The sequence below is a fragment of the Carettochelys insculpta genome, chromosome 9 (assembly GCF_033958435.1).
Source record: "Carettochelys insculpta isolate YL-2023 chromosome 9, ASM3395843v1, whole genome shotgun sequence".
NCBI classification, from domain to species: Eukaryota; Metazoa; Chordata; order Testudines; family Carettochelyidae; genus Carettochelys; species Carettochelys insculpta.
In genome coordinates, this window is record NC_134145.1 from 181,719 (window position 1) to 194,938 (window position 13,220).

General features: G+C 43.1%; 1 protein-coding gene across 1 annotated transcript in view; it reads right to left on the reverse strand.

Moving 5' to 3' along the window:
• The window catches only part of EBNA1BP2 (EBNA1 binding protein 2), a 33,615-nt gene that overhangs the window by 13,160 nt on the left and 7,235 nt on the right, over positions 1–13,220 (reverse strand). Inside the window, exons 2-3 of the mRNA XM_075003175.1 lie at positions 2,186–2,254; positions 1,648–1,731 (exon numbers count right to left, since the gene is read on the reverse strand). Coding sequence (XP_074859276.1) covers positions 1,648–1,731; positions 2,186–2,248 — 147 coding nt within the window. The 5' untranslated portion in view covers positions 2,249–2,254. The remainder of the gene's footprint in view (positions 1–1,647; positions 1,732–2,185; positions 2,255–13,220) is intronic.

Below are 13,220 nucleotides of genomic sequence, written 5' to 3' on the forward strand. Positions count from 1 at the left end.
CCCCAGGTGGCCCCCTCAAGGATTGAACTCACAACCCAGGGTTTAACAGGCCAGTGCTCAGATAAGGCAATGGAGATGTGGTAACTTGACACAGAGAAATGGCGGGTTGAATTTCTGGAACGTTTGAGGACACAAATTCAAATTCATAAGAATGAGGTTAAAAAAAATCAAATTTATTAAAAGTTGATTTTATCTCGTAGTGTAGACATAGCTAGCCTAAGGGCACTCCTTGGGCTATATGTACACTGTAACTGGGGGATGTGATTGAAGCAAGTCTAAATATACTCAAGCTAGCTCTGAGCTATCTCAAGTAACAATAGCTGTGAAGCAGCAGCACAGACAAACTGCTCAAGAACATATCCACTTCTTCCCACTGGGCGGAAAGAGCTAATCCTTGAAGCTCTACTGCAGCAACTTCATTGCTATTATTACTCAAGCTAACTTTGATTCAGCTACATCAAACCTTCCAACAGCAATGCACAGACCCTATGATAATGACAAGCTGTACAGAGTGAGTGTAGGCAGCAGTGGTCTAACACTGCTAGGCAGGCATACATACCAAACAGTCAGTAACTCCACTTATCTTTTGCAAGTGCATTTTGGAAAATAACTGGGCCCAGCCTTATTAGGTTCACCACAAGATAAAAATCTTCCTCCAACAAAGTATTACCTAAACGTGTGCTTGCCACATACCACTTCAGCGTCTGCAAAAGACTGCTCCAGAAAGTATTTTGATACATCAAATGCTGTTATGGGAAAGCAAATATGCAGTACGGAACTACTACCACATTATGCAGTAATGGCAGTCAAACCATCGTTTTGATGAACTAATTAAAGCTCTGTTTCTGATTTTGGATCCACCCACGTAAAGTGTGGGAAAAAAAAAGACGTAATGGCTTCAAACTTGGTTGCTCAGCCCTGTGACAAAGGGAAAATATGTTCTACATAATGTGATGTGAACCAAACAGTAAATTAAAACACAAAAAGGCAAAGAAAAGGTACTTTATTGGATTCCATCAGCTGGGATCTACTTTCCAGGATCCTAGGGAGTAGGCAACAATTGGTAGAATGCAGCAATATGTGCCAATATCTGCTTTACATGTATCTATGGACCATGTTTGCAGATCCAAACTTTGTTATCTGCGCAGAGCTCTAACAATTAGTCAGTGAAATGGGTGGACTAGCCAATCAATGTGTAATCATAATTCACATAACAAAACCCGAATACGGACAGCTGAGCCTTTAACAATTTGAGATAATCTGACAGTTTTCACAGGACATGAAATCGTGAACAAATAAATCCTGTCACCTATATGGAAGCTAAAAATCGATGAGCAATATCAAAGTTGGTGCCTCAGCATTACACCAGTGAAGAACATGACCAATTCAGAAAAGGACTTCACAGTGTACAAAAGCAATTGGTATGAAGTGTTAATGCTATAGCAAACCTCAGCCTTTACCCATGCACTGTTCCCCACCAAAGATGAATGGGGTAACTGAATAAATGCTTTACAAGTTTTTAGTTCACTAACCTCTGTGTAACCCTATAGTTAGCTACATGTATAAACCCAACCCTTATATGTGAACTCCTCCCATATAACCACTTGCATACACACTGGAGTCAGAGCCTACACAGACAGTACTCACCACATTGTTAAGAGCCTTCTGGTGCTTCTCAAGCACAATATTCAGCCCTGGCTTCAGGGCACCCCTGGAAAATGCTGCCTGGAGCTGCCCAGAAGAAAGAGATTGATTAGGGACTGGTCTAGAGAAGATGGATTATGTCTCTTACCAGGGGCTAAACTCTTGGTCCAAGGCAAGGATTTATCACTCAGAAGCACATTCATAAGCAGGAAAGCCAGCATACCAACAGGGAGGGAGTAAAGGCAGAACATGCCAGAGGCTCAAACACCACAATAATAGACAGAAGATTAGAACCATTAGGGTTAGTGATACTATCCCACAACAACAAGCCACAAGAGAGAAGGGCTGATCTTTACCTGCACACAAAGTAGTAGGCTATCGTGGAACACTGCTGGTCTAATTGGGGACATGCAATGTTCTAAATGATCTCTCCAATACTACCCCCTTCATTGTGTGTGTTAGGTGTTGTCATTCAGGGGAATCTGCACTCTCCCTCCTTTTTCCACACAGTATTCCTCAAGCCTAATGAGATTAAGTTTACCTCTTTGTCAGTGATGACAGATTCCTCTGACTCAGATGATGACTGATTTTCGTAATCCGACATCTTTAACTTGGAGAAAAAAAAACAGATAGAGGTGATATGTACTTGGTTCTATTGGAGTTCTCATACTGTGTTCACCTCAGTATCTACAGAGCCGCATAAGGATGAACATAAGAACGGCCATACTGGCTAAGACTAAAGTTCCATCGAAACCAGGATCATGTCTGCCAACAGTGGCCAGTAACAGATACCCCAGAAGAAGTGAACCAAACATGTAAGATCTCTTTTCTGCCATCCATCTCCAGCTTCTGACAGAGGCTAGGGACACCATTCCTTACCCATCCTGGCTAATAGCCATTAATCATAGAATCATAGGGCTGGAATGGACCTCAGGAGGTCATCTAGTCCAGCCCCCTGCTTTAAGCAGGATCAACCCCAATGAAGTCATCCCAGCCAGGACCTTGTCAAGCCAGGACTTAAAAACCTCTACGGATGGAAAATCCACCACTTCTCTAGGCGACGCATTCCAGTGCTTCACCACCCTGCTGGAGCAATAGTTTTCCTAATATCCAACCTAGTCCTCTCTTTCTGTAACTTCAGACCATTGCTCCTTGTTCTGCTGACACCGACAACAGTTTCTCTCCATCCTCTTTAGAGCTCCGCTTCAGGAAGTTGAAGGAAGCTATTAAATCACCCGTCAGTCTTCTCTTCTGTAAACAAAATAAGCCCATATCCCTCAGCCTCTCCTCATGGGTCATGTGCTCCAACCCCTTAATCATTTTTGTTGCCCTCCGCTGAACCTGCTCTAGCACATCCACATCTTTTTTACACCAGGGGGCCCAAAACTGAACACAATATTCCAGATGTGGCCTCACCAGTGGCGGATGGAGGGGAACAACCACCTCTCTAGATCTGCTCAAAATGCTCCTCCTAATGCACCCTAATATGCTGTTAGCCTTCTTGGCTACAAGAGCACATTTTTTACTCATATCCAGCCTTTCATCCACCATAAAGAATGTGGATGTGCTGGAGCAGGTTCAGCAGAGGACAATGAAAATGATTAAGTGGATAGAGCACATGACCTACAAGGAGAAGCTGGGGGATCTGAGCTTATTTAGTTTGCAGAAGAGAAGACTGAGGGGTGATTTAATAGGAGACAGCAGAACATGGAGTAATGGTCTGACGTTACAGAAGGCGAGTAGGTTGGATATTTGGAAAAACTACTTCACCAGGAGGGTGGTGAAGCACTGGAATGCATTGCCTAGTGAGGTGATAGAATCTCCATCCCTGGAGGTTTTTAAGTCCTAGCTTGACATAGTCATGGCTGGGATGACTTATTTGGGGTTGATCCTGCTTGTGGCAGGGGACCGGACTCAATGACCTCTTGAAGTCCCTCCAGCTCTGTGATTGTATGATAACCCCTAGGTCCCTTTCTGCTGTACTGCTGCTCAGCCAATCGGTACCCAGACTATAACAATACTTGGGATTCTTCCGTCCAAAGTGCAGGACTCTGCACTTCTTCTTGTTGAACCACATCAGATTCATTTTTGCCCAATAGCATCTCTACCGTCCAACGTATCTACCTTTCCCCCAGGTTAGTGTCGTCTGAAAACTTGCTGGGGGTGCGATCCAGTCCCTCACTGAGGTCATTAATAATGATGCCAAACAATACCAGCCCCAGAACCAAGCCTTGGGGCATTCCACTTGAAACCAACCGCCATCCAGATATTGAGCCACTGACCACTACACGTTGGACCCAACCGTCAAGCCAGCTTTCTATCCATCATATAGTCCATGGATCCAATCCATACTTCCTCAACTTATGGGCAAGAATGTTGTGGGAGACTGTATCAAGATTAGCCCCCATAATATTGTATGTACAGTTGGGGTTATTTTTTCCAATGTGCATTACTTTACATGTATGCACATTACATTTCATTTACCATTTTGTTGCCCAATCACTCAGTTTTGTGAGATCCTTTTGAAGTTCTTCACAGTCTGCTTTGGTCTTAACTATTCTGAGCAGTTTAGTATCATCTGCAAACTTTGCCACCTCACAGGTTACCCCTTTCTCCATATCATCTGTGACTAAGTTGAATAGGACTGACCCTTGGGGAACGCCACTAGCTACCCCTCTCCATTCTGAAAATTTACTAATTATTCCTACTCTCTGTTCCTATCTTTTAACCAATTCTCATTTCCTCTCATCACAACAACTAAATTTACATAAGAGCCTTTGGTGACGGACCTTGTCAAAGGCTTTTTGGAAATCTAAGTACACTATATCTACTGGATCCCCCTTGTCCAACCGTTTATTGGCCCCTTCAAAGAACTCTAATAGATTAGTAATACATGATTTTCCTTTACAGAAATCATGTTGACTTTTGCCCAACAAATTTTGTTCTTCTATGTATCTGACAATTTCATTCTTTACTATGGCGACAGACAGGTAGCCATGTTAGTCTGTATTCTATCAAAACAAAAAATCAGTCATGTAGCACTTTAAAGACTAACAAAGTAATTTTTTCCACGGGACAGACCGACAAAAGTGTGTCTGTCCCACAAAAGCTCATCACCTAACAAATTATTTTGTTAGTCTTTGAAGTGCTACATGACTGCTTTTTTATTCTTTACTATGGTTTCAACTAGTTTCCATGGCACCAACATTAGACTTACTGGTCTGTAATTGCTGGGATCACATTTAGAGCCCTTTTTAAATATAGGCATTATGTTATCCTCCAGTCACTGGGCACAGAAGCTGATTTAAAGGATAGATTAGAAACCACAGTTAACAGTTTTGCAATTTTGCATCTGAGTTCTTTCAGAATACTTGGGTGAATGCCATCTGGTCCAGGTGACTTGTTACTGCTAAATTTGTCAATAAGTCCCAAAAACACCTCTAATGACACCTCAATCTTGGACAATTCCCCAGATTTGTCACCTACAAAGGATGGCTCAGATTTGGGAATCTAAGTAACATCCTCAGTCATGAAGACTGAAGCAAAGAATTCATTTAGTTTTTCTGCAATGACTTTATCATCTTTGAGTGCTCCTTTTTTATGTACATCATCCAGGGGGCCCACTGGTTGTTTAGCAGGCTTCTTGCTTCTGATGTACTTAAAAACATTTTGTTATTGCTTTTTGAGTTTTTTGCTAGCTGTTCTTCAAACTCCTTTTTGGCTTTTCTTATTATATTTTATACTTAATTTGGCAGTGTTTATGCTCCTTTCTATTTTCCTCACTAAGATCTGACTTCCACTTTTTAAAAGATGCCTTTCTATCTCTCACTGCTTCTTTTACATGGTTGTTAAGCCACGGTGGCTCTTTTTTGGGTATCTTACTGAGTTTTTTAATTGGGGTATATATTTAAGTTTTATTATGGTGTCTTTGAAAAGTTTCCTTGAAGCTTGGAGGGATTTTACTTTAATCACTGTACCTTTTAATTTCTGTTTAACCAACCTCCTCATCTTTAACTTGAAGGAAAAAAAAAACAAACAGATGGAGGTGATAAGTACTTGGTTCTATATGGGTTCACGTTCTGTGTTCACCTTAGTATCTACAGTGCTGCATAATGATGAACATAAGAATGGCCTTTCTGAAATGCCATGGTGTGTTGGACTGCTGAGATGTTCTTCCCACTAAAGGGCTACGTCTACACGTGCACGCTACATCGAAATAGCTTATTTCGATGTAGCGACATCGAAATAGTCTATTTCGATGAATAACGTCTACACGTCCTCCAGGGCTGGCAACGTCGACGTTCAACTTCAACATTGGGCAGCACCACATCAAAATAGACGCTGCAAGGGAACGTCTACACGCCAAAGTAGCACACATCGAAATAAGGGTGCCAGGAACAGCTGCAGACAGGGTTACAGGGTGGACTCAACAGCAAGCTGCTCCCTTAAAGGGCCCCTCCCAGACACAGTTGCACTAAACAACACAAGATCCACAGAGCCAACAACTGGTTGCAGACCCTGTGCATGCAGCATGGATCCCCAACTGCAGCAGCAGCAGCCAGAAGCCCTGGGCTAAGGGCTGCTGCACACGGTGACCATAGAGCCCCGCAGGGGCTGGACAGAGAGCGTCTCTCAACCCCTCAGCTGATGGCCGCCATGGCGGACCCCTCTATTTCGATATTGTGGGACGCGGATCATCTACACGTGCCCTACTTCGACATTCAACTTCGAAGTAGGGCGCTATTCCCGTCCCCTCATGGGGTTAGCGACTTCAACGTCTTGCCGCCTAACGTCGATTTCAACTTCGAAATAGCGCCCAACACGTGTAGCTGTGACGGGCGCTATTTCGAAGATGGCGCCGCTACTTCGAAGTAGCATGCATGAGTAGACGCGGCCAAGGACTGTTAAATGCTATTATATTATGGTCACTTTTTCCAAGAGGTCCTGCTACAGTTACCTTTTGGCCCAGATCCCACACTCCACTAAGAACTAAATCAAGAATTGCCTCTCCCCCATTGTGGGTTCCTGTATCAGCTGTTCCAAAAGGCAGTCATTTAAGATATAGAGACATTTCATCTCTGCATCTCATCCGGAGGGGATATACCTAGTCAATATGGAGATAATTAAAATCCCCTCCTATTAAGTGTTTTATTTTGATTGGGTCTCTAATCTCTCTTAGTATTTCATAGTGACTATCACCGTCCTGGTCTTGGTGGTCAGTAATATATCCCTACTGCTATATTCTTTGAGCATGGAATTTCTATCCATAGAGATTCTATGGAACCTTTTGTTTTGTTTGAGATTTTTACTTAATTTGATTCTACATTTTCTTTCACATATAGTGCTATTTCCCCACCTGCACAACCTGTTCTGTATTTCCAATATATTTTGTACCCCTGTATGATTGTGTCCCATTGATTGTCCTCATGCTACCAGGCTTCTGTGATGCCTATTATATCAATATCCTCCTCTAACACAAGGCACTCTAGTTCACCTATCTTATTATTTAGACTTCCAGCATTTGTGTGTAAGAACTTTAAAATCTTGTCACTATTTGTCTACCCCTTCCTGATGCATTAAATTCTTTTTCATGTGATTTTTTTTCTGATCCAGCCCATATTTTATTATCTTCCATCCTTTCCTCCTGACTAAAACCTAGAAAACCTCTATCAATAGACTCTCCTCTAAGAGAAATCTATGTCCAATCCATGTGCTCCTCTACACCAATTGGCTTTCCCCCATCTCCTAGTTTAAAAACTGCTAAGACCTTTTTATAGGTAAGTGCCAGCAGTTTGGTTCCACTTTGGTTTAGGTGGAGTCCATCCTTCCCGTATAGGCTCCCTCTACCCCAACAGTTTCCCCAGTTACTAATAAATCTAACCCCTTTCTCCCTACCACTATATCTGATCCATGCATTTGGACTCTGAATTTCTGCCTACGAATGTGGCCGTGCACATGGAACTGGAAGCATTTCTGAGAATGCCACCATAGAAGTCCTGGATTTCAGTCTCTTTCCTTGCAACCTAAATTTGGCCTCCAGGATGTCTCTCCTACCCTTCCTTATGTCACTGGCACCTACAAGTACCACGACCACTGGCTCCTCCCCAGCACTACACGAGTCTATCTAGATGCCTCAAGAAATCCACAACCTTCCCATGAGGCTGGCAAGTGACCATATGGTTTTCCAATCATTGCAAACTCAGCTATCTGTTTCTAATGATCGAATCTCCCATTACTAACATGTGCCTTTCCCTACTGACTGGAGTTCCTTCCCCGGGAGAGGCATCTTCAGTGCGAGAGGATACAACATCATCTGGAAGGAAGGTCCCAATTATGGAATGGTTTCCCCCTGCTTCCATTGACTACTCTCCTTCCCGCAACACTTCATCCACCTTAACAGCACAGGCGTTGTCTGACTGGAGGTGGGCCACTTCTACAGCATCCCATTATCAACATACCTCTCTGCCTCCATTAGCTCCTCCAGTTCACTCACCATGGCCTCCAAAGCCTGCACTCAGTCTCTGAGAGCTAGGAGCTCCTTGCACCGAATGCACACATAGGCCACCTGACCGTGGGGTACGTAATCATACATGTTACATTGGATGCAATAAACAGGATAGCCCCCACTCTGCTGCTGGGCTTCTGCCTTCATTTTCTATGGATAATTAGATTATATATGGGATTATTATTTAAATATGGTAGTTTGGGATATAGTTTTCAGTATAAAAGTTTTAAAGAATGTCAGAAGTAACTAGCTCCCTCTCAACTCCCCCTCCAAACTCCCTCCCATTTGCAATCACCCTGTTCCCAAACTCCCGTGGCCACTTCCTAGCAGGCTTTATATAGCTCTGGCCTTCCTGATTGGTAGTCCCACCCCTGGCTACAGCTTGACCAACGAGCAGAGAGCTCTAGATTTCAAATCCTAACAGCCAGCCTCAGCACAAGCCTTTCAAACAAACAGCTCAGCAGAAGGTCATTCAAATAAACAGACAAGCAAAAAGCCCACTAACTCCTCCATGAAGCCTCTATGAGCTCCATTCCAGTCCCAAGCCTGGATGAAAGAGGAGGGTTGATCAGATCTGTGTTGATGCGCTGACCGTCAAACAACAATACGAATGAAATCTGATGCCAGTACAACTAAATGATAAAAGATGCTGGCTCAGATGTCGCCCAGATAAACAAGGTCCGCGATACCAATCGAGCGATCGGGGTTGGATCGATAAGTTGGCTACTGAAAGAAAATTACAACTAACACATACACTATCCATTGTAACATGGAACGTCTGAACACTGTGGGCAACTGGAAAATTAGAGCTGCTTCGGAAGGAGATGGAGAGATGCCGATGCTATATATTTGGACTGGCAGAGATACTTTGGACAGCATCAGGAGAGATATGCGGTTGCTAAGTCATTTGGTCAGGAAATGAAATGGAGCATGAAGCAGGAGTTGGATTCCTTCTTAGCAAAACAGCTAGCAGAACATTCTTAGGATACAAACCGATGAGTGCAAGAATGATGGCAGTGAGATTTGAAGCAAAACCGTTCAACGTCTCAGTCATTCAGGTGTATGCACCCACGTCAGACAGTACGGAGGAAGAGATTGGGCTATTCTATAAAGACTGGACAAAGACAGTGGAGGAGATACCGAAAAAAAAGGTGTTGATCATCAGAGGAGACTGGAATGCAAAGGTTGGAACAGATAACAAAAGCTGGGAGAGAGTCATGGGAAGGTTTGGATATGAAGAAAGAAATGAACAAAGTGAGAAACTACTAGAGTTTGCTACAGAGCATGAGATGGTGATCTGCAACACAAGATTCCAATAACAGGACTGTAGGACGTGGACGTGGCAATTGACTAACGGGAAATCCAAGAATATGATAGATATGATTTTGATAAGAAGATAGATAACATCAGTACAGCAGTGCTGAACTTTCCAAGGAGCGGATATAGACTCAGACCACAGTCTAGTGATCGCAAACATCAAGATAAAACTCAAAAGAAAATGTAAGACACAGTTGAAGAAAAGAAGAGATGTGGCGAGGCTTTGTGAGGAAGAAACAGGGAATGCATACAGAGCAATGCTCGAAGAGAAGATTAAGAATATCCCCACAGAGAAAGACCTAGATAAGAGAGTCGCAGGGATAGCCATCACTATAGAAGAGGCAACTGAGCAGACTGTTCCAGAAGAAGAAAAGGTCAATAAGAAGTGGATTAATGAGGAGACACTGACATTGGTTCAAGAGAAGAGAACGTTGAAGATCAGAAGAGATGTTTCTGAGATGGCAGAACAGGAATAGAGGGTGAAATGCAATGATGTAAGGAAAGCAGCCAAAAAGGATACAGAGAAACGGTTAGAGGAGCAATGTGAAGATAGAGAGAGGTATTACAGCGAATGTAAGACCAGGGAGGTGTATAAAACAATTAGGAATATTAATAGGAAATGGCAACTGAAGCAGATGGCGATCAAAGATGAGAACGAAGAAGTGCTCATGAACAGGGAGAAGATTATGCAGCGATGAACGAGATATTCACTGATCTATACAAAGCACAGTTGGACCCAAGTGTCTCGGAGGGACTGACTGAAGAACTGAAATAGATATCTCCACCGAGCATCAACAGCAAGACCAATATTTCGAAGGAGGAAGTAGAAAAAGCAGTGAAACGACTAAAGAACAACAAGAGGCCTGGAAATGATAAGATCACAGGACAGAAGATCAAATACAGCAGAGAAAGCGTGATTCAGGAAATGCACCGACTATGTAATATAGCATGGAAAGAAGGGAAGGCACTTAAGGAACGGACAAGATCTGTGCTAGTGACAATACACAAGAAAGGAAGTACACAGGAGTGCAAGAACTATAGAATGATTGCCCTAACGGTCATCTAGGCAACGTGATGATAATGATACTGACGGTGAGACTAAGATCACAGATAGAAGAACGTATAGCAAATGAGCAAGCAGGGGTCAGAAAAGACAGACGTACCATACAGCAGATATTGGCACTAAGACTGATAGCGGAAAAAGCTCAATGAAAGAACAAGAACGTATACACTTGCTTAGTTGATTTTCAAAAGGCAATTGACGCCATAGATCAGAAAGTGACTTGGGTGGTGTTGGAGTCATACAGACTGGATAGCAAACTAATACGTTTGTTGAAGAATATCAGTGACAATGTGGAGGCAGCGGTGAGAACAAGCGGGGAGTTGGGAAGTTGGTTTAAAACAAATAGAGGTACGAGACAAGGAGATCCAATATCGCCAGGTATCTTCATCGCACATCTGGAGAGAGCGATGGACAAGATCAAGAAAGAGGTAGAAGGGATATCTGTGCACGGGAAAAGACTTATCAGCTTGAGGTTTGCAGATGATATAGTTATCACTGAGGAAGATGAAGAGAAGCTAGCGAAAATGGTACAGGTGTTAAATAAAGAAGGGAAGTGGTATGGACTGATTATGAACATCAATAAAACAAAAACAATGGTATTTGGAGATGAGAAAATAGGAAGGAAGATCAGTATAGATGGTATTGAACTAGAAAATGTAGAGAAGTTCACAAATCTGGGGCGCAACATATGTGATCTAGACTGTAAGAAGGAAATAGTTCCTAGAATAGCAAAAGCAAGAGCGAGTTTGAAGGCAATGGATAAGATCTGGAAAAGCAAAGTGATTAGCTTAAGAACGAAGCTGAGCATCCTGAAAACATGTGTATTCAGCAGCATGTTGTACAGATGTGAGACGTGATGCCAAAAAAGGCAACTCCTCAAAATTAGCTCCTGATGTGGTATTATGACACACTAGCATGCCAGACACTGCTATATTTCAGAATTAGCTACCAGTGTATATGGAGCTAATCCACTAAGTGGCAATTTCACTTTGTCATAGGGAGAGCTATTTCTGAGGCTGGGTTTCACATCTCAGATTTGACTACCTGACAACCTCTCCTTTGTCCTGGAGACAATCCTCCTGCACAGTGCCCCACCTTCACACACTCTGTAACTGCACTTACATGGCAACCAGCACTTACAAACGCTGCTTCTTGGTACAGCACCACCACCATTCACATCCTCTCCTGACACTCAAGGCCACCAGAAACTACATTTACATGCACACACACACTCTGCCCACAGGCACAACACCAGCATACACACCCTACCTTTATATACATACACACACACACTCCTTGCACAGAGCAATACCAGCACCTCCACACACACCCTTGGCCCTACTCACTGCATCAATTCGCACATTACTATCTTGGCTTTGCAGCTAGTGCTGTCAGCACACCCAATCATCTCCTTTGCAGCCACACCACCGCCCGCCACAAGCATCTGCTAAGGGCTCAGGCCCGGGTGAGGCAAAAGAGATGGACGTGTGGTTGGTACACCACATACCACCTGCCCATCCACCCACCCCCCCCCACTATCGACTATGGGGGGAACCAGACACAGGCCCACCCCCCAGCCAGCATAAGCAATCTGGCGTTCTTATTCTTCTGATTGTTATTTATGTATTTTCCATTTTTCTACAGACTGACTACTAGGAATATATGATGGGTGCAATTTTATATTCTTACAAAATCAGCTAGTTATGGAACTGTGACTGTCACAGAACCTGTTACTGGAGATAGCAAAAAGATTTTTTAATTTGGAATCAAAATGAGTTTGTTCTGCTCTAAACACATCAGCACAGAAATCTCACCTAAAACAGAGGTTCTGGTCAACTTCCCTTTGTGCACAAGCCCTGGGTGCCATCTCTTCACTGGTCAAGTTAATTAGCTGTATGTACTTAAATATCTATACCCACCTCTACATGTATGCACTGCTGCTGACCCAGGGAGAGGTAGATTGACACAGTTACAGTTAGGGCTTTGCTTTTTGCGTACTGCACTGTTATATTTGCAATCTAAAGGGATAGGCAGTTGCCTTTTTGTGATGCACACCTCATGCAACCTATGACAGACAACACACACTGTGCTCTCTCCTCCCACCCCTAAGAATTAGCTATTTATTCTTTTTTCTTTGCCTTAAATCTCAAAGAAGTCATTCACTCTTGAAAGTGGAGGATCATTCTTCATATATGGAGAACCATGGCTGGCCCTGATCTTTATGTAGGCAGGACTTCTATCTTTGGGGTTCTCAAGCTGGTCAATTACATAAGCACTAAAGTCACCATAAAATATGCATCAGAAGAGAGGATGATGATGACTTGAGGTGAGAAAGGGGGCAGACAGCAGGAGAATATAAGTGCCAAACAAGTAAACACAACATTTTTATACAAACTAAAAAGCTGACCCGATAAACTCCCTCTTTTACACATATTACCAAACTCCTTATTCCCAGTATGAACAAATATCCTTTGAACAGCAAGCAGTACCTGGCATGTCTTAGACCAGTGGTTCCCCAACCTTCTTGGTGATATGACACACTTCAATGAGACAAACAATTCCATGGCATGCCCTCTATTTTCAGCTGAATCAATTGGTGATAGATGTCGCCCCTTCCTGACAACCCATTGGAGCATGAACCATGCATTTTAACCACATCCCATTTCCAAAAGGCTCCCTCCCTCCACCCTT